General features: G+C 32.5%; 2 protein-coding genes and 1 long non-coding RNA gene across 6 annotated transcripts; 2 read left to right on the forward strand and 1 right to left on the reverse strand.

The window, feature by feature from the left end:
* Nucleotides 1-1,243: 1,243 nt before the first annotated feature.
* On the forward strand, nucleotides 1,244-22,188 carry LOC123697177 (nuclear RNA export factor 2-like). 4 transcript variants are annotated; one of them, XM_045643596.1, is made up of 19 exons: nucleotides 1,244-1,381; nucleotides 1,629-1,988; nucleotides 2,715-2,818; nucleotides 3,038-3,088; nucleotides 5,947-5,973; nucleotides 7,137-7,199; nucleotides 7,579-7,776; nucleotides 7,993-8,137; nucleotides 9,008-9,155; nucleotides 9,939-10,010; nucleotides 13,990-14,085; nucleotides 14,889-15,123; nucleotides 15,374-15,497; nucleotides 15,803-16,019; nucleotides 16,617-16,815; nucleotides 17,025-17,197; nucleotides 17,542-17,739; nucleotides 21,857-21,969; nucleotides 22,057-22,188. In XM_045643596.1, exons 1-19 carry the CDS (start codon nucleotides 1,356-1,358, stop codon nucleotides 22,148-22,150), a joined length of 2,643 nt encoding a protein of 880 aa, XP_045499552.1. In that variant the 5' UTR covers nucleotides 1,244-1,355; the 3' UTR covers nucleotides 22,151-22,188. The 4 variants fall into 4 exon arrangements, with proteins under 4 accessions (XP_045499552.1, XP_045499553.1, XP_045499555.1 ...); XM_045643597.1 differs by having other exon boundaries at nucleotides 7,582-7,776; XM_045643598.1 differs by having other exon boundaries at nucleotides 1,335-1,381; nucleotides 1,778-1,988.
* LOC123697179 lies at nucleotides 3,553-4,395 on the forward strand. The gene is made up of 2 exons (XR_006752203.1): nucleotides 3,553-3,813; nucleotides 4,321-4,395. It is a non-coding gene; the product is annotated as an uncharacterized LOC123697179 (long non-coding RNA).
* LOC123697178 (nuclear valosin-containing protein-like) lies at nucleotides 18,770-21,712 on the reverse strand. Its single transcript, XM_045643600.1, has one exon. It carries the CDS (start codon nucleotides 21,625-21,627, stop codon nucleotides 19,030-19,032), a length of 2,598 nt encoding a protein of 865 aa, XP_045499556.1. The 5' UTR covers nucleotides 21,628-21,712; the 3' UTR covers nucleotides 18,770-19,029.
* Nucleotides 22,189-22,298: the final 110 nt, after the last annotated feature.

Here is a 22,298-nt window from a genome sequence, read left to right on the forward strand (position 1 = left end):
GTCGGTTAAAAACTGTTGCAAGCAGCAAGGCTAGTATTTACAGCTGCTGTACCCAATAATAATTGCATAAACTAAGACTCGTATCAAAATGGAGACACAAATAATATAAAGTGAAAAAACTAAAACCCAACTACGACAATAACCGGCGCTGAAAAAGTATAAAACAAGATTTCAGAATACTGAACTGAACAAAGTTGCTAATTTAGTTGCAAGTAAATGGACACAGCAGACTCTACCAAGATGCCTTCGTTGTAAATTGACAATAATGTCATACAATACTATTCTGAAGTATGCAATATTCCACTATGTAAAGATAAATTTTCATGTTTGGAAAGGCGTAGTCACACGTTGTTGAAGTGCTACGGTAGATAGGTATATTATGTAACGTGTGACTACGCCTTTCCAAACATGAAAATTTATCTTTACATAGTGGAATATTGCATACTTCAGAATAGTATTGTATGACATTATTGTCAATTTACAACGAAGGCATCTTGGTAGAGTCTGCTGTGTCCATTTACTTGCAACTAAATTAGCAACTTTGTTCAGTTCAGTATTCTGAAATCTTGTTTTATACTTTTTCAGCGCCGGTTATTGTCGTAGTTGGGTTTTAGTTTTTTCACTTTATATTATTTGTACTATTTTGGTGTTAAAGTGTATTTGGGGGCATAATATTAACAAAAGTTAAACTGATGAACTAATAAAGAAGCTATGGACGAAAAGATGTGAATTATATGCAATCAGCCCATGAATACAGGTAAAGTCACGAGCAAATGCTAGTAATATATATATATTCAAAATTTACAAGGAAAGCGCTTTCAAATGATACCAAACACGGGATATTTATCTTAACTTTATTTTTTTACTCTGTATGTTTTGTCCGATAGAGGACGCCACATTAGATTTTGTGAAACCTCATATAGCCTATAACCAGCGGACAATTAAGACGCTTCTAATGATATGTCATTTGTCAAATTCTGATAAGTACTTTAGACGTTACGAGGGAACAGATGAACATACATACATACATACATACATACATACATACATAGCCTGTCAAAATCATAACCCTCCTTTTGCTTTGCCGTAGTCGGGTAAATAGTCATTAAAATCGGTTCAACTTCTTAGGATGACGTGATGACCACACGCACATATAATATTTACTTAGAAAATATATTTCTAAACGATAAAAGATAAGTCAATGTCAACTGTCAGATCTTATGTCAGAATGCTGTCAAACCAATGTCAAACAAACCAGTTTGTTTACCAATATCTTCAAGTTGATACCTATAATTATTTATTTATTTTACGAATACATCTATTTGTCTACGTTATATCAAGATACTACTAAGATAATGAATGAATCAGATAACGTAAAAATGTGAGCACTCCTTTTCATTTCATAATGCATTTACTCTTTAACCTCATCACTAGATTCATAAATCATTCTAACATAATAATATCAATACATCAATATTTGACCAAGAAATTGTTGTCATTTTCTTGAATGATGTGATTTTATAATCTCGTAAATTAACATCATATAGGTTCCTACTGATATGTAGTTGTTTTGCTGCAAAAATAATATTACGGATCGTGTTTGCTTTATACGATTTGTAAAATTCCAGGTTTGTGGGTATAGCTGGCAAGGGCAAAAAAAGGACACGCAAACGCAAATCATTCAAAAAAAACAATCAAACCATTCAAGTGCCTGGTGTTTCATTTCTAAACTTTGAGAAAGCTGATCCTACTAATGATAGCCTCCTTACAAACGCAGGATCTAATGAAATGCAGTGCAATAACGCTGGGCCTCAAACAAATGTTGCAAGTACTAGCGGGATGATGCGACCTAATAACAGTAATATGAATGTCCAAATGAATGCAAAGAAAATCAATACAAATAACAATCCTGTAGCAAATGTGAACGCAAAACCAAATGATGTGGTAGCGACACAGAAAAATGACCAAGGATCAATTTATACTATACAGTAAGAATTATTAATTGTTGACAATATTAGTATGGTTAGCTTATGTTTTATGTATGGTTGAAATCTATTTCCTTATTCATCATTATTATCATGATCATCTGTGATCACTTATAACTAATTCCTGCTTAAATTAAAAAAAAATTTGCTTGTATTAAAAAGTTCATTAATAAATTAACTACTGTTTAGACCTGCATTTAGACCTGCATTGCACTGGACCACGGCTTATCCGCTGCCCCTTGTAACCCGACATGTCTACAATTATTGAATACCTATTTTTGTAAATCTTCGCATCGATCATTAATTTTTGAATATTATACAAGCTGGGCAAAACTGGCGACAACAAGCGAATGACTGGGCTAAATGGTGTGCCTTGACTGAGGCCTATATCCAGCAGTGGATAAACATGGGCTGATAATGATGATGATACAAGCTATACAAAATGTGCCACTGCTATTATGCTCTACTCTAAGAAATTGCTTCAATTACACCTGCCTAGATACTTTGCCTGCTACTCATTTGACATACACAATGAAGCAAGATTTGTACCTACTTCCGAGGTAGAACTACCTTGAACTTTTTATCTTTACAAGATACTCCTACGTAAAAACATTCGATTATAGGAAGATCTTTTAGCAAATAATCCGACAAATTCAATAATCCAAAACTGCCTTGCATTGTCGGAATACCATTATGTAAAATTTTATAATTATCTTTTTATATTTACAGAGTAGGACGGAGGGGTGACCCAGTGAAAAAAGAAAGAGTTCTTGAAACTTCCAGAAATATTCATACAATATTGGATAATACGACTAAACCTAAACAGCAAACAGGTATTTATATTTGATAATATTCATATACATTTAATAAAGCCAAACACCTAAAATCCTAGAATTGTTTTTAATATAAAAAAAAAACTCAAACAAAAACTAATTTATTTATTTAATTACAGACATGCTAAAGCACCACAATGCTATACAGCACAAAAAATATTTTATTGTTATCTGTTAATAATAATTATATTTGTTTTTTTTTCTTTTTTTTTTTTGCAGCACCACCACCTCCAGAACTAATAGATGATATTTATAGTTCTGTCACACCTAGTAAGTGAATTGATTTATATATATATGTTCGATTTAAATTTACTAACAATCCTAACATAAAAGTAATATCATAGTATAAAGAGAACAAGTAAGACGTTATCTTCGAACAAAGGTGGGCAATTTCGTTAAAATATGTCCACACTGATTTTCGAGTGTCCTATGGGTTGTCATTTATATTTCATCAAAACTAACAACATTTTATATCAGGAAGTGGATTTTATTACATTGCTATTATAATTTCTTTATAAGACACAAACAAACAGCTTGCCAATCCATTTATTATTAAAGATATGAAGAAAATTTAATTTTGAGGCACCCAATTTTGACGTGTCCCACAGCAACCAGTCTGTTTAAATGTTCATTTTATTTACCAATGTGAGGCAGTATTATTCATGTAAAGGTATAAATAAATCACAAAGGGTGAGAGCTATGATAATAAAACGTTAAATTTACGTCCTTATAGTAATTATTAGTATTTTTATCAATTAAATCGTGTCCTACGATTTCGACCATGTGCGGAATTCCGTTTTGTAACCGTAATATACTCTAAAATAAAGATAAAAACTACTAAATATGTATTTTTTTCACATAAATGGCAACATTTCTATTGAATCCACCATTTTGAAGAGGTTGTCATAGAAAACTCGAACCGTCAGTCGTGTCGAAACTTCTAAAGCGTTACCGTGCAAAAATTTCGCTCCGACTTGTAACTGGGATTTTTCGTGGTAAGTATGTGTTTTTATTCCTAAAAGTTACAATTTTCGTTACTTATATCCTTATAAATTGAATTAAGAGCATATATTTTTGTGATTGATGGGAATTGTGTGAAAAACAAACAATTGTATCTACGAAATCTTTAAACCGTTACTTCCATTTTGTTTGGTTACGTATATGTGGAACGTCGCAGTTACAAAGTGGAAATATAAGGACGAGTTCTCAATGGTCTCATACGTAGTATTGCTCGTAAATATGAGTTAAATTAAAAATTATATTTTAACACTCACTAATGGCTGAAAAATAGCATTGAAGATATCTTTTAATATTCAAAATCACTACTATTTTTGACTGCTTGAAATTTTTATAAAAAAACAAATATATAAATAAAAAAATATTTTGTCATCCCCATACAAATTTCTCAAATCACCATTTTATTTTGTATGGGGATGGCGAAATTATAAAAAAAATGATTTTGCATTATTTGAAAAGATTATTGTATTCATATTATTTTTTAGGGGAAAATGCCTCTGACCAATGCTGAGAAGCAACGACGCTATAGGGAAAGATTAAAAGACAACCCTGAAAAAAAAGAAGAAATAAGAAAAAAAGTCTAGAGAGAATCAAACGGAAGACAAAAAAGATTCAAATTTTACAGAAGAAGAAAAGGCTGCAGAAAAAAGGAAGCAGTGGCGAAAACAAAAGCAAAATCATATTTGTGTTATATTATGTTTTGAATAGAGCATGTCAGTTTAATAATTTTACTTTTGAAATATACAATACTAAATAAATTAGTTTTATTTATACTTACGTATTACGAGCTCACCCTTGGCATTAATCTAGCTGTTATTACAGGGGTAGTTGAGGCCCCTTACAGAGCCTACCACCACTTTCTAGACCGAGGCCAATTTAGGAAAAATAATATTTTTCTTATTTGATCCTGGCGGGAATCAAACCCACGACCTTCCGTTTTCAGGGCAGAGCTGCTGTTAACCGCTGCGCCACTGATATGATCGAACAATTCTTGTAGAAACTTGATTGTTAGATTGTTACTTGTGAACTAAGCTTTATAACTTCCATTTTGTAACTAATTATTTCTATTTTGTAACTGTCTCATGTTTAAGTTATGAATAATAATAAATAATTTATTTATTTTACGAGGTACTAGCCTTGATTTTTGCAGTTTAAGTATAATTAATATATAAATATCTACTTCATTATTATTTTAATCTTAAAAAAAATGTTTATTACCAATATAAGCGAAAAGGAAAAAGGCTGATGTACCTAAAAGTTACAAAGTGGATATATTTCAAGCTTAAAAGTATAAATAATAATGTGTTTACTGAAAAAAAAAATGGTTGTGGGAAATTTAATGTTGTTACTTTCATAATAAATAAAAATTAGTAAACAAGGATTATGCATTATTTTGAAACTTAGTTTCAAAAAAGTTACAAAATGGATCCCGAAATCCCTGCCTTGCACCAAATAGATCTCATTTTCTCTGGAATTAGTAAATGGTTGCAACTATTGTTGTTAATATAACACATTATAATGTTTTAGGAATCAATCTGCATATTTTTAATATTTTTTTAAAACAATTTTTTTATTTGAATCCATTTTGTAACCGGGACATATTTTCGCGAAATTGCCCAGGTACATCGCGCCGTTTGTATTTATGCGGAGAATTTAGCCACGCCCCCGGTCATGTACGTACGCAAGCTTGACGCACGCACACAACGCCGCTCGGTTCCTTCTCATGGACTGTGAGGCGTCTTTCCATTCTATACATAGCCATAACGCTACCGTAGGAAACTACTCGTGTATATATTGTAATGTTTTTTTTAAAGTCTGTGATTACAATATAATATATTTACACTATGTACACGATTTTGCGTACTGAGCGTGTATACTTTGTAGCGTAGTGTAGCTTGCGTCTTCGTTTTAGACTACACCACTTAGGCTTGAACGAAATAAGTAGTTGACGAAAATCATTGTTCTCTTTAATACTGGTTCCGGCAGATTTATAACGATTTTAGAAATAATATTATGATGAGTCAATATTTTATGTATCTTTTAAATTAAGTACCTACATGCATTCCTAGATATATATTAAATTTCAAATGTGTTTTTATTTAATTTTACAGTTCAACCGAGTCAACCATTACCAAAAGGTAAGTGGATATGGTGATATTAATTGTTTCACATTCACATAATATGTAATTATGTGAATGCCAAGACAAGTCAAGCGAACAAGCGAAGCGCACGGGCACTACCTACCTTTTCTCGAAGCGCTTCGACGTTTTTTTGAACCCTCATAACTTGGGTTTGGATTGTGCTAGATCAACAAAATTTTCGGGATATATTGTCAATAGCGGATTTACTGAACATATTAATTTTTTATACTTCAGATTTTATTTATATCTAAAAAACGCTAATTTCGTCACTGACTCACTGATGATCATCAAAATTCTTAAGGTATTTCCTAATGTCCTAGAAAGCTGAAATTTTGTATGTAAGCTAGTATTAGCACACAAACAACAACAAAATTATAAAACTTGTAACTTTCATCCCCCAACCCCTTAAACTAGGGGATGGGAGTTTGTATGAGACCTGTAATTTTAAATTAAATTTTGATGACGCTAGAGGTCTAATCTAATAATCTAAAACTTGGTTCCCCTAGATATATATATGTATAGGTACTCCTGGTTAAAAAAAAAATTAAAAATTTAATCGACATATAAAATTTTGTTACAAACAACTTACAAAAAGAAATGAAATCCCACGAAAAACATTTTCAATTAAAATGTTGCCAAGACGAGCCCATGTGACTCGCACTGTCAAAAAATTATCAGATCTCATGTAGAGCCAAGCTTCTAACACTACACGCCCTAACTCTACAAGGCCTAACTTCACAAACTCTACACCTTAGTCAAAATATGTGGCTTGGCCGTTCGTTACTACAAGAACTATTGTATAACACAAAAGTAATGAACAGTGAATTAATTTTTCACCTTACGCCGATGTGAATGTAGCGAAATGGCCAAGCCACATATTTTGACTAAGGTGTAGAGTTTGTGAAGTTAGGCCTTGTAGAGTTAGGGCGTGTAGTGTTAGAAGCTTGGCTCTACATGAGATCTGATAACTTTTTGACAGTGCGAGTCACATGGGCTCGTCTTGGCAACATTTTACATGAAAATGTTTTTCGTGGGATGTATATTTATAAATTCGAAAGCGTTTTTTTCTTTTAACATGCCATAACATTGATATTATATGTTAATTTTATGGGCTATATCGCTATAACACCTATTGTTAAACCATTTTATTATATTTTCAGGTATACCAATGACATTTTTAGCTCGTCAACAAAATTTGGGAGCTATTACACCACAACAAAGAGGTAAGTTAGAAAATTATAGTCAAATGAAGCCACAGCTATTATTATTAACTAAAGATATTAGTGAAATTATATATGAGAAAAAATATGTAGATACTAGATAACTAGGTTAACAACACAAAATTCGATATTTAAAAACGGCTCATGCACAGACGGGAAAGTAAGATGGCGTGATTGATCTATAGTGAGCGAAAAAAGACTAATGACAACTGGAGTAAGTAATTGCATAGCCACATTTCGCCTGAGCGCTAAAAACCTATCTGTACGTCATTTTACTTATAATATTATTTAAAAAAAACCGATTACTAACCCAAAAGAACAATATCGCAAGTAAAAAAGACAAAAAATAGTGCAAAAATTGTTATAATACTTTTATTTCTAGTAGAAAATGAAATGCCATCTTATATGCCGCAAATTCCGAATCAAAATCCATACAATCCAATGACCAACGTATATGACCAAGGTGCACCATCGAAGCCATATGCATATGATCAAAGTGGCCAAATGTTTGTAAATGTGAATGAGACCAATGCGCCAACGGAGCGATATTCACCAACTGAAGCGTATGAAGCGAATGAAGGTATGTATAAAATGTGAGGTAGTGTAGTAGATAATTATATAAATCTTTTTTTTTCTTATCAAAAAGCCTGTAAGTGAAAAAATAAAATGTCTCAATTTGTGTAAGTATGTACATAAAAGCTAGGTACCTAATCAAATTACATAATATTTCTTGCATATAGATAGCACTTTTTGCCAAGCAAATTATCTCTACATAGAAGAAATATTTTTATTTCAGAAATGCGCCTGGCTTCAGAATCTCCAGATGTATTAGAAAACAAACAAAAACGTTTGAGCGCATTTCAAAGGTTGGGACCACACACGCACCCGAAAAAACCGAAGTTGACTATAAATTTATCTCTCAATAAGGATCAGGATACAAGGTAAAGTATTTTGTTACTAGTATAATTGGTCCTTCGAGCAGGATCTGAAGTTGCCCACTATTTAATTATGGATGAATATTTATTAAATACAATCAATACTTGATTGTACAATTTAAAATTACATATATTTTAAAATTACATTACATTAATTTAATTACATACAGTTTATCTTCATAAAACTACACTTCGCATATATACATAACAAAAATACTCCTTAATATATTAGTAAAATAATACAAGTATGATTTCAGGGAAAATGAAGTTTTTAATCCAAATAGGTAAAATGTTATGCAAAATTTATAGTTTTGTTTTTACTGCATATGAAACAAAAAAAATATGCTTTAATAACTTTAATAGTAAGCATATTTTTTCAATAACAATAATTATTAATAGCTCATTATAAGTTATAACAGGTTTAATTCTGTTTTATTTTAAATAATCATTCCTTCCTTATTTGCTATGATAAAAACGTGTGTCTGCTATTATGCTTACAAAAATATATTGTAGTTACATTTTGTTTAATAAAAATCTTCAACTAATATCAAAAAATACTGCTTAATATTGGTACACATAATATGATTCACGTGAAAAATAATATCTAAGAACTAAGTAAAAAAAAAAACATCTATACTTATTTTTAATTCCCCTTAGCCCAGAATTCCCACTAGTGTCTAATACTAATAATGGCCTATAAGAATTACCCGGAATTCAGAAATTCTTTGCTTTTATTCTAAACTTGCATTGTACAAAAATCAACAGTATTTTACACACTAGAAATCTGCATTTCCATACTTCAAGATATATATAATATCACTTTGTTTACAATACAAAATTACTATACATAATAAAAAGGTATATTTGTTATTTCAGAGAGGTTATAGAAACCATGTCCATACCAGTGTATGAGAGAGAGGAAGTTATAAATAGTACAGATGCTACAGTAGTCAAGTTTCGATCTCAGTGGCCTTGGAAGAATGTGGTACATACAAAACGGAGTGTCACAGCTAGGTCTTCTAAGGTAAAATAATAATAATAGTTTAAAAAAACTAAAAAACACGCTTTTTTTAGAAAACCGAACTAAAAAAATCGAAAATTTTATCAAATTAGTGTATTGTCATCGGTCCTCAATAAATCTACAAAGTTTGAACGAAATCTGGCCGTTTAAAGTGGGTCAAAATCGCGCCCAAAGAAGTCGGTTACAAACATACAAACATACAGGTGAAGCTAATATAAAGCGTGTAAAAATAAAAAAATCCTAAAAAGCATTTTATGATTCCGTACCTAACGTAAACAACAAATGGTGAAAAAATATAGTAAAAGTAAAGATTGATACGGTCAAAAATTGTGTGAGAGACCAATTTTTGCAGATGCTCTTTAGCTTCCTTACGTGCGTTGAGAGTCAAATTTCAAGGTCACGACATGACAATACCGTCACATCATGGAGTATGGCGAGGATTTTGTCTGTTTGTTTGTTTTTTTTTTGGTATCTTTGAATCTTGCCAAAGAAGTTTCACTTCTGAAACGTGTGCTCGGCACACGCCCTTTTTTATTCTTGTCTATGGACTATAAGTTTCGTTTCTAGTGGATATTGAAATTAAAAAAAAACGACGTGTGGCACTCGGGGACTGCCGCGGTAAAGCTATTGCATAGCATGCCTTCAAGCCACACCTCCGCCCGTCGGAGTGGGGAGCGTGAGGTTTTTTCGTTACGGAATTTCTCGCTTCGGTCCCCGCGCTCAAGGCCCGCGATAGAAGCTATGCAATAGCTTAAAATATTGATTTTAAATTTTACTTGATTTCAGACTGTAATGATGATGGAAAAGGAGCAGATAGAGGAGGAGTATAGCAGCAATGTCAACTTTATTATAGTGTCGGTAAGTTTTTTTTTTTTTAATCTATAACAGATAAATAATCGCTGAATAGTTAACGTTTACAGTATGTTAACACTGAATCTTCTTAATATATATAAATCTCGTGTCACAATGTTTGTCTTTAATGGACTCCTAAACCACATAACCGATTATAATGAAATTCGCACACCATGTGCAGTTCGATCCAACTTGAGAGATAGGATAGTTTAAATTTCAAATCGTTTAAGAGAAAGCGGTCGAAGCCGCGGGCGGTAAGCTAGTTTATTATAATACTAGCTGTGCCCGCGACTTCGTCCGCGTGGAATAGCGACTGCATAGTAGTTACTACTTTACATACAATTATGTAGTAAACACGTACTACCATAAACAATTCATAGAATTGTTAATAGAATTTATTACTAATCTAAGCTAAAAAACTTACGTACTTTCCGGAAATCTGGGGCATTTTCCGGGGATATCCGGAAAATGCCTGTAAAATATCTGAGAAATCCCCCGGAAAATGTGTGAAAATGTCCGGGAAATACCCAGAAAATATCCGGAAAATGCGTGAAAATGTTCGGGAAAAGCGTGGAAAATGCCTGAAAAATCTCCGGAAAATGCCAGGGAAATGTCTGGAAAATATCCGGAAAAAGCGTGGAAAATGCCTGGAAAATCCCCGGAAAATGCCTGAGAGATGCCCAGAAAATGCCCGGAAAATATTCAAAAAATGCGTGGGTCCGCCTAAAGCAAAGGGGGCGCAGGACTTAGAAAATTTTTGATGGAGTTGGTGTCATTATAACACCTATTTATTATTGTTTTATCGTAAAGATTACGCTAATTTATGCATGTTTTATAGAAAAAACTTTTCTCTAAAATCAAAAATGGCCGAGATATTCGCCCTCAAAGATTGATTTTGCGCGTCGACGGAGCCCCGCTTCGCGGGGCTCCTATTACTGTGTAGTTTTTTTTTAAGAAACCTAACCTAACCTAACCTAACGGCTAACCTAACCTAAACCTAACCTAACGTAACTGTTGATTAGTTGCCTACGTGCAGCTCCCTTGAAAACCATCAATCTTTGAGGGCGAATATCTCGGCCATTTTTGATTTTAGAGAAAAGTTTTTTCTATAAAACAGGTCACAAAGTCCTGCGCCCCCTTTGCTTTAGTCCAACCTGGAAAGTGCCTGGAAAATCTCCGGCAAATGTCTGGGAAATGTCTGGAAAATATCCGGAAAAAGCGTGGAAAATGCCTGGAAAATGCCTGGAAAATCTTCGGAAAATGCGTGAAAATATCCGGAAAATGCGTGAAATGGTCCGGAAAAGGCGTGGAAAATGCCTGGAAAATCCCCGGAAAATGCGTGAGCAATTGCCCGGAAAATGCCCGGAAAATATCCGAAAAATGCGTGAAAATGTCCGGAAAAAGCGTGGAAAATGCCACTTCAAATTTGCGAAGTAATTAAAGCAGACAACCAAAAAAAGAAAAAGAAAGCTAAAATCTTTCATATTAAATGTATATGGGATATTCATATTTCATATTATGTACTTAATGTAAGGGTTTGAAGATATTTTTTTTGATATTTCTCGATTTATTTTAAAAAAAATGATTACGGCCATTATTAGGTTAAGTACTTTCGATATCAGTTTAAAGTTTTTTGTTATCTGTAATACTTACAAAAAAAAATCGCCTGTGCACACTGAACGATTACACCTAGTACATGAATGCCTTAGCAAATGTTCGCCGTGATTATTTAAATGATCATAATTTTTTTATTAATGAACCAATTGACATGAATTAAACACTAAATGACAAAAAAAAATTAAGTACAGTTTTGGGTTGGGGATCAATTTAATAATTACACCTGCTAATATTTTTTTACATATTTTCATTGTATAAAATCGTAACATAACTTCCTTTATGTATTGTTCTATTAACACATGGATAATATCTTCCCAAGGTACTAAATTTTAATAAAAAAGTTGTTTTTGTTATTTATATATATAAAAGAGTAGTTATATTAGACAGAAATAAACATAAAATTTTTATAAGTTATGGAAGCTGAATGTAATGCAAATGGGCAAATATAAAAGTAAAATTAGGTATTTAAAATAAATAAATGAAACAACTACCAATTACAGAAAAACTTCTTTTTCGGTTGAAAATTGCTGGATCATGAGTATAATTCTTTATCTCTTACCTTGGGCAGTCTGGAAGAGATCGCTAGTAAGCGATAAGACCGCCTTATGTACATACCGTGTTAATCCATTTGGTATAATTGTAAATATTTTACGTATATTAAATTGATAAATAATATGTACTCTGATCCCAGTACTATCTGTACCGCGAAAGCCATAACGATAATAAAACAACAGTAAAGCACGAATAAAAATCATACTTGTACAGTAGTTGTGAGTGCAATATTTACGTTTCAAAATAACATTTTTTTTTGGTACTAAAACGTAGGTAGATTCTCACGCACGCACGCTGATACGTGGTTGGCTGCCCCTTTTCTCATTCCCGAAAAATATCCTCTAAAATTACCCAAGATTCTTCCAATGATTGTACCATACGTTGGAAATTAACTTTAGTCAACAATTGACCACGCGCCAGGATACTTATTTCTACTACATCCTCACGCAAATCGTTAATTTTTTATGAACATTGAATCTGTAAATAAAAAAAATGAAAAGATTACTTTACCTTATTTTATTAAAAAGCTACTAACAAATAAAATTCTATCAAGAACTTAAGTGACCTTCTTTGGGCGTAAAATATAGTCTTGTAAAAGTTATACATAAAAATAAAATTTCATCATTTTCTTATTTTGTCGTAACTTCAATTCTAATTAAAAACATGAGTCTAACTATATAATTAATTATGTATAAATAATAAATATAAAAGCCACAACTTACCTTTTGTGGGAACGCAAGAAGGATTTTATAAAATGTCACAATTAACTGTTAATGGTGTCTTGTTTGACATCAAATAATAAACATCTACCCTCACTTGTAAAATTTTATTTAGTATATTCACATAAAATATAAGCACCTGAAGTGGAATCTGGGAAGACATGGGTTAAAAAGTTAAATAAATAAGTACAATTAAAAACCCCACCAACATCATATTATTATTTAATTCTTAATTATAAATTTGCAAGAAGCGTTAAACATGTAAATTGATTTGATTTTAATGAAGTCTCATAGATGGCGCTGTTTCATATTTGTCTTTATACTACTAAGATTCATTAAACTGTTTCTCTGCCAAAATTACGTAAATGACGTAGTTTTTATAGTGTAAAGCTAGATAATAGCGTGGCTTACCCAAAAACAACATTTAAACATGAGTCTTTAGATTGTACGCTGTGTAATACACGGAATACGTTAGAAAAATAAAGGTTCACAGCTCCTCCCCCGGAGGTGATAGCATGATAATGTGTATATAAAAGCCTCACCCGACCTGTTAGTAATATTCATGCAAAATTTGAAGTCAATCTATGCGGTACTTTTCGAGATTAGCTCGGACAAACATACAGACAAACAGACAAACAGACAAACCGACAAACAGACAAACAGACAAAAATTCTAAAAACTATGTTTTTGGCTTCTATATCGATTATAGATCATGGATTATGTATTCTTTTAAAAAAATATTCAATGTACAGTTTTCACTTTCCTACGATTTTATTATATGTATAGAATAGATCATGGATTATGTATTCTTTTAAAAAAATATTCAATGTACAGTTTTCACTTTCCTACGATTTTATTATATGTATAGATACTAGCTGTATTATAATATTATTTTATTATATGTCATCATATTTTTTATGGTATTCAAAATTTTATCTTAGCTTAAGTTATTTTAGCCGAATTGTTCCAGCCGTTCTTGAATTATGCGCTTACCAACATTATTTTATATTAACTTATTGTAGGTAACATAAAATTTTACATGACTTTCTCTTTATTGGCAATTAAAAAAATATACAACCTTATTATTTATTTTATAGGTAACAGGATTCCCCCAAACATGGACAAAGGAAACTGTAATCGACACATTGCTAGAAAACATAAAAGGATCCAGTTTCATTCCATGTTTTATAGAGGTATGTATTTAAGAAAAACTTCAATCATTACAATTTTTAAGATAGCAGATAGCTTGATCGCTTCTATCCATACTAATATTATAAATGCGAAAGTAAGTCTGTCTGACTATTACTCAATCACGCCTAAACTCCTGAACCAATTTGCATGAAATTTGGTATAGAGATATTTTGATACCCGAGAAAGGACATAGGATAGGTTTTACCCCGGAAATCCTACGGGAACGGGTTTTCTTTGAAAACGCGGGCGAAGCCGCGGGCGGAAAGCTAGTACTACGTAACTTTAAATTGTCTTATCTATACTAATATTATAAAGCTGAAGAGTTTGTTTGAACGCGCTAATCTTAGGAACTACTGGTCCGATTTGAAAAATTCTTTCGGTGTTAGATAGCCCATTTATAGAGGAAAGCTATATATCATCACGCTAAGACCAATAGAAGAAGAGCCACGCGGGGGAAACCGCGGGGCACAGCTAGTTTAAAATAAGATGGATGTGTGTCAATACTCAAGTCACTCTCCTCTTTTTCTATTTTGTTGACTAATCAATTCTGATAAAATTGTTTGTAAGAACTTAATCATTTTTTGAGTTTAAGTTTCAAAGTAATGAGGCATAATTTAAGTACCATCATAAATCATAATATATTCATTTGGTATTTTTTTCCCATAATAATTATATGGCTTGCCTTTTTACAATAAATAGCGTTTTATTAAAATAAATTTGGAATATCGAGACGACGTAAATACGTAAAAACATTATATTACTGAATCCTAATAACTATAATATGTATTATCTTCTATTTTCACAGTTCACACATGAAGAATGCAAATTTCTAGTAAACAGATGTCGCCCGGCATTACTCGCGTTACACTATTTAGGTTTTTCCATACGTAAAGGAGATGTAGAACTCTTGATCAAAATAACTGTGACTATGTTGAATACTAAACAATTGGGATTCATACCTAGATTGGTTTTGAGGAATAGACTGGATTTGTGCATTGAAGGGCAGAAAGCAAATTTGTCAGAATTCACTATGGGTGATGGTAAGAGTTCTATAAAGATTTTTATTTTAAGCATAGAGTATATATATTCATAGACGATTCCAACAGCGCCATCTAGTGATAAAATAAGTAAATACTTCGTTGTGAATTCTAGAAAACTGGAAATTTTATTTATGATATTCACAAATAATGTTGATTATTTGTGAATATTTAAAATTTAAATTACAACAGTAACTATATATTATTTCATATTAAGATATAGAGTTAATTAAAGTTATAAACTAAATTTCAGATGTAAGCCACTTTATTTATTTTCCGCTGAACCGTGTTTCGAATCAAAGAGAACTAATGGAACTATTACAGAATAACGATTGGAATAATCTTCAAGAATTGGACCTCTCCTATAATCGATTAACGTGAGTATTATTTTTTTTTTCCCTTATATTAATAATTTTTAAAATTGAATAAAACTAATTAAAGAACTCACTTATATTAATTGTACTATTCGAAATCAATAGGCTACATAAAATATTATATTTGTGTTAATTTGAGTATTCTAACTATGTCGCAGAAGAAATTTTTATTTATTAAATTTCGCGTAAGAATAGGTCATCACAACTCACATTATAATTATTATATATATGATTATTGATTTTAATAACAAAACTGTAAATATCTTGTTATTGAACTTTTTTAAACATTTTTTTTTTTCATTTTACAGATCTATAGAAGGCTTCGATCTCCTAAAAAACATGCCTCGACTTAAATACCTGGATTTGTCTTTTAACTATTTTGAAAACATAAAAGATTTAATGCCATGTCGTGGTTTGATGTTACGGTCTCTAGTTTTGGAGGGAAACCCACTGTGCCAGAACTATGTTGACGGAGACTATTATATAAAAGTTGCCAGGACTTTGTTCCCGAGTTTGAGAGAATTGGTACTTTTATGCTTAATTTTTATAGATTTCAAAATCGAGTTCGAATTATATATTCGGTATATTTAATCGAGTATTTCAAAAGCAAAGCTGCCGAATCAGAATTAATATTATTACATTCAATATTATAGTCAGTCCAAGTGTTGTTCATAAACTAATTTCCAATATACAGATACAATCAGTAGGGAAACTTCATACAAACATTCGAAATGGCTCACGCACACAAGCCAGCGTGTTAATGAGAATCGTGGATATTATTATATCTGTCAATTATTGTCATAATACCCTTACGATTCTCATGAACACGCTGGCTTGTGCGCGTGAGGCATTTCGAACGTTTGTATGAAGTTTCCCTACTGATTGTATCTGTATATTGTGCTAATTTCCTACATTAGTTTGATATCATGATTATTAATTTTTTATTGATGACACAATTTTCTAAATATGGAGTAGATTTTCGTTTTTCGAAATACATATTATTAACTATTGTATAAATTTTTTTGCACAAAAAAATAACGTTAAGTTTGATGTATTTTTTTATAGTTAATGTTAATATACATAGTTACCTAATTATTATTTTTTTCATCATTCTCTATGAAGGACGGCGTGCCGTTAACACTAAAAGGTGACATGCCCAAGTTCAAGCAGAATTATTGTCTAAAAGATGCGAAACCCATAGCAGAAAGATTTCTAGACGTTTTCTTTAGATTGTTGGACAAAGATCCTGAAGAAAGAGTGGAGTTGCTGAATTTGTATCACAAAAATGCAGCCCTGAGTATAACTTGTAAGCGGAAATTACGTGAGTATATTTTTTTGTGATAGAAGAACTATTTTTTTTTATCTGTAGGGTATTAAAAAAAAACTACGTAGGTAAGTACTTCATTTGCATGACAAATCTATACTCAAGAACTTCAAAATCATCAGTTTTATATTTATTTAACTACCCAATATGTATAAAATAAAATCTTCTTTGCATTGAATTCAATTTATATTTTAATTTTAAAACAGGTTACGACCAAGATTACAAAGATATACGCAACCTATTCTTAAGAGTAAGTATTTTTGAAGAGGATAAAATAGACATTATCGAGGGACCGGATAAAATCGTGAAACTGTACAAGAAGTGGCCCAAAATACAGCACGACCCGAGGTCATTTACATTGGATGTATTGCAACATGATGTACGTATTTAATCACTAATAATTATCATATTTAGGCCCGTTTTTACTGCTGATAATGATCATGATAGCCTTATTAAAACATTTTGACGTTATTTTTTTAAATTACATATTTGTCATTTTACTGACAAGTAAGCTAAAGAGAACTTTATATCATAATATTATAGATCTGAAACCTGCTCTAAGTATGTTTCTGTAAATTGTGTTATGTGTTTCATTATTATATGTATTAACTTTATTATGTGTGTATTAACTTTTTGATAGTACCTTCTAGAAAAATACATTTGCTAGCTATCAATCTTTTTGAAGAAAATATGTCTTTTCTCTCTACATAAATAACTTTTTAGGAAAACACAACACTTCTAAAAATTGGGGGTATTTTGAAATTAATATCTACCTCGTTGGCGGATGATGAACATCTCATAGCATTCACTAGAACTGTTCTTTTAGTTAAAAATAATGTAGAATATAAGATTGGTCACGAAATGGTATATTGGGATGAGCCAACTAAGGAATACGCAAGATCCGCTTTTAAGAAAGCTTTGGTAAGTATACATTTTTCTATTTTATTGTAGTTTCAGGCTGGATTCTTATTATCTAATGCTATAACCTAGCTGGACTGTATAGTGTACTTAATGTAAATATTGCATTTAAATAGATTTAGACGCAGATTCTGACTGGTTCTTCAAGCAGTTCCTTTGACAGTCTCAAAAATCCATACTTAATATTATAAATGCGAAAGTAACTCTGTCTGTCTGTCTGTTACTCAATCACGCCTAAACTACTGAATCAATTTTCATGAAATTTGGTATAGAGGTATTTTGATACCCGAGAAAGGACATAGGCTAGGCTTTTAATCCGGGAAATTGACGCAATCCCGGAAATCCCACGGGAACGGGAACTATGCGGGTTTTACTTTGACTGCGCGGGCCAAGCCACGAGCGGAAACCTAGTTAAATATAAAAATGGAATTTTTTTGTGTCAATACAATTACTGTTTTATTTATTTAGGTACCTATTTAAATATGTGTACAGCATGTTTACATTCAAATAAAATTTACTTACGCCATATTATAATCTCAAGTAATATCCATACATTTTTATAACTTCGAAGTATTCTGTGGAAATTGTATATTAGTCTAATATTTTTATAATTATATGCCTACGCCACCTTACGCCATAAATAAATAATCCATTATTCATGTGTTTAGAAAGTCTGATTTGTGCAAAGTATCCTTTATATTATATATGTAAGTAGATTATATTGGACTCTGAAGTCCAATTTAACAAGATAAATCAAAAATAAAATGTCTTAACATTTCGTATTTCACATTAAATCAAGGTGTTTTCTTATGCAGCTATCCTAAATAGTTTTCTTAAAAAGTCTTATCAATTAACTTTAAATTTCATATTTATTTTATTAGATAAAACATTTCTATACTATGTATTACAAAAAAAAGCCATTAAACTATTGCTGATTTCTATCACATTTTTAATTTTAATCTTACGGAATTCTGTTATTAAATATCATTTAAGAAGTTTATTTGGGTAAATGGGAGTTAAAATAAAAATATAGTTATTTAAAATAGTTTATTCATAATGCAAATTAAAATTACCATTAAACCTACATGTGTACACAATCACTGCATTTGTTTATTCTGCATAAAAACAATATTTCTTTTGGTACAATATAAGGCAAATATTATTGAACTTTAATCTTAAGGTAAATCATTGACGCCGTAATGTTTTTTTAGCTTAAAAAAGAACATATTGGCACTATAAATCTAATCATTAAAAATACAGGACGTAGCGCATGTATGAAACCAGATCACTCTGCTAAACAGTATCCATAGATTCCTCATTCATGGGTTCAGTTTCCATTTCCATTTCTTTCTCATCGACACCTCCTGCATACTTTACTCGTAACTTTTCATAATGCGCTTGCTCTTTGGATGACACAGAGGGCTTACATTTTCCTAATGCTGCTCTAAAGTCGCCAAATGTAACGAATATCTCGCCTTCCATAGATCCATTTGATATGTGTGTAGTTAAGGCATTTGTAGCGGCGGATCGTACTAAGCCAGACAAATCAGCACCCGTGTATCCTTGTGTTAATTCTGCAATAACTTGTAAATCCACATCAGGTCCCAGCTGAGGGCTTGTACCACCTTTCGTTAGTTTCTGTAATATGTCGTATCGGTCTTCTCTCGCTGGCATGCCAACGTACATAATGCGATCTAATCGACCCGGTCGTAATACAGCTGGATCTATTATATCCGGTCGATTTGACGCTGCCAGTACAAACACACCTTCACGACTTTCAATACCATCCATCTCAGTCAACAATTGATTGACTACTCTAGCTGCGCCGTTGTTATCTTGTGAGCTACGCCGCGGACACAAGGCATCAAATTCATCGAAGAATATAACGCATGGCGCTGAATTACGCGCCCTTCGGAAACATGTACGGACTGCTCTTTCACTCTCGCCGACATACATGTTGAGCAACTCTGGACCCTTCACTGAGATGAAGTTCACTCCAGCTTCATTTGCAACTGCTTTTGCTAGTAAGGTTTTACCACAACCTGGTGGTCCACAGAGCAATACACCACTTGGTGCTGCTAAACCCAACTTTTTCATCAACTCAGGGTACTTGACAGGGGCCAATACAGCTAACTGCAAGTCTTTCCTGACTTGACTTAAAGAGCCAACGTCATCCCATGTAACATCAGGAACTGTAACAATACCCTCCCTGACTGAACAAGGCTTTGTTGTTTTGAGTGCTTTCACAAAATCTTCTTGTCGAATGGCAAGCCCTTGTACCTTCTCAAATGAATAAGCAGTATTGTTCTCAAGCAATTCCATAACTTCCACAATTGGATCTACTTCTACCGGTTCAGGAGTGATAGTATCATTGGTAGCTTCAATAACATTTTCTGTGGTAACTTCTGGTTCAGGTACCTCAGGATTTTCTGCAGGTTGTGTTTGAACTGCAACAGTATCTGCATTATTTTCTGCCTCTTTGACCGGTTCTTCGCTTTCTTTGTCTCCATTTGGAATTATGGCAACCGCATCTTCTGATGGCTTAATACTTTCAATAGCTTTAATTGTCTGTTCCTTTTCCATATTACGAATTTCTCTGAATATTCTTTTCACTGCATAAGTACTTGCTTTATTTACTAAGGCCTGTAAATCTGCTCCGACAAAACCTGGAGTTATTTGAGCTAACACATTCATATCTATATCTTCACTGAGAGACAATTTTTTACATAAAATGGAAAGAATTTCCTTTCTAGCTTTTAATGATGGAATGCCTAAAGTAATTTCTTGTTCAAGGCGACCTGCCCGTCTTAAAGCAGGATCTAAAGCATCAGGATTGTTTGTAGCTGCAAGAACCAGAACTGTTGCACATTCCTCACTTAAACTGTCTAAACTCGCTAAAAGCTGAGCGACCATTCTCTTTTCCATATCTTTTTGAGCATGTATTCGGTTACCACAAACAGCATCAATTTCATCTATGAACAAAATACATGGCGCTTCCATAACTGCTCTTTCAAAGAGCTCTCTAATCCTCTCTTCTGATTCTCCAGACACACCACCTACAAGTTCAGTACCACTAACTGCTATAAAAGGCAGCTGTAATTTCCCTGCAATGGCATGTGCTAACAAAGTCTTCCCTGTACCTGGCGGACCATGTAATAAGGCACCTCTGGGACTTTTTATTCCTAATTTTTCATACACTTCTGGATGTTTCATATGTAGAATTAAGTCGCAAATTTGTGTAATCATATCAGATATGCCACCAACATCTTCAAAACTAACTTTAACATTTTTGGGCCCTACCTCATATTTCTTCTTACCAGGTGCACTTTTTACCTCTGGTTTGCGCTTTTTATCTGTCGCATTTTGTACGGGCGCAGGTTTTGGTGGGTTATCATTTGAATTATTCGTATTTCGAATCGGAATATGTGGGGTTATAGTGATTTGATCATTAATTTTTGGAAGTTTTGGCGCGGCGCTGCCCTCTTCATCACTGCTAATAATGTCTATAGGCTCACCGGACTTGTCTGTCGCTCGGCGGGAGGCCGCCGGCCGCTTTTTATCCATTCCGTACATTACCATCAAACGATCGTTCAAGGCGCTGTTATTCTCGTCTAATAACTCTAAGTCTGATTCTTCTTCGGAACCCTCGGACGTCGATGCTCCATCTAATCCATAACTTTGTAACACTACTTTGTAAGCACTTTCGACCATCTGACAGAAAGCGTTGTCACTCCTATTATTGTATTCACGATAGCGCTCTTTGAGAGAACGCGCCATTTGACTTACATCGACAAATGTTTTGTCTACATTTTCAGCTAGGTAATTCTTAACACGTGAAACAATCACAGGGTCGCTGAACGTCTTTTGTCTAGTTTGATGTTTCTTCATCATAACAAGCTAGTTCCTTTTAGATTTAATTAAAACGAAAGTAATGAACCCCACGCCGTTTTAGTCGCGAATTAATGTTTGACAATTTGACAAATTGACAGCGTGTTGTCACTTGTCACTCACGCGGGTGACAGTTACGTAACTTACAGATACATAATGGATGATACCAGTTTAGTTATTACAGAAATAATATTTATACATTTGTATTACATACTCTTAATTATTTTTACAGGTACAAAACAAAATTAGTTTAAATTTTGATACTCCCATTGATGACGAAACCAAAGAGAGTCTTATAAATATTTTCATGAAATTAACTGAGTTAGAATGGAAACCTAGTAAAAGGTAAGATGTTATTTATTTTCATTAATTTATTTACACGAAAAATATGATTTGCTCAGTAATTAGTAAAAAGTGAATTTTTTTTTTCAGGTGCTTAGAAGAAAAGAATTGGGATTTAAAGAATGCTTTAGATTACTTCATGAAACTATTGAAGCTGGATAATATCGCACTTTTAAAACTATAATTATGAGTATTTATCTGTAAATTAGTCTTAAAACATTTACCCTAAAGAATTTAATGATTACCCATGTTATTTTATTTTTAAACCATTTAAGTCTCACTATTTTAATTTTTGCTTGTACAGCGAAGCACAAAGATAGTGATGATCAAAA

This window comes from Colias croceus, chromosome 14, assembly GCF_905220415.1.
Source record: "Colias croceus chromosome 14, ilColCroc2.1".
NCBI classification, from domain to species: Eukaryota; Metazoa; Arthropoda; class Insecta; order Lepidoptera; family Pieridae; genus Colias; species Colias croceus.

Bases quoted from the DNA above. Each gene is read 5' to 3' on its own strand.
- LOC123697178 (XM_045643600.1), bottom strand. From the start codon at position 21,627: ATGATGAAGAAACATCAAACTAGACAAAAGACGTTCAGCGACCCTGTG.
- LOC123697177 (XM_045643596.1), top strand. From the start codon at position 1,356: ATGAATGAATCAGATAACGTAAAAAT. The intron at 16,020-16,616 runs GTACTTTTATGC...TTCTCTATGAAG, and splicing joins TCCCGAGTTTGAGAGAATTG to GACGGCGTGCCGTTAACACT. The intron at 16,816-17,024 runs GTGAGTATATTT...ATTTTAAAACAG, and splicing joins AACTTGTAAGCGGAAATTAC to GTTACGACCAAGATTACAAA.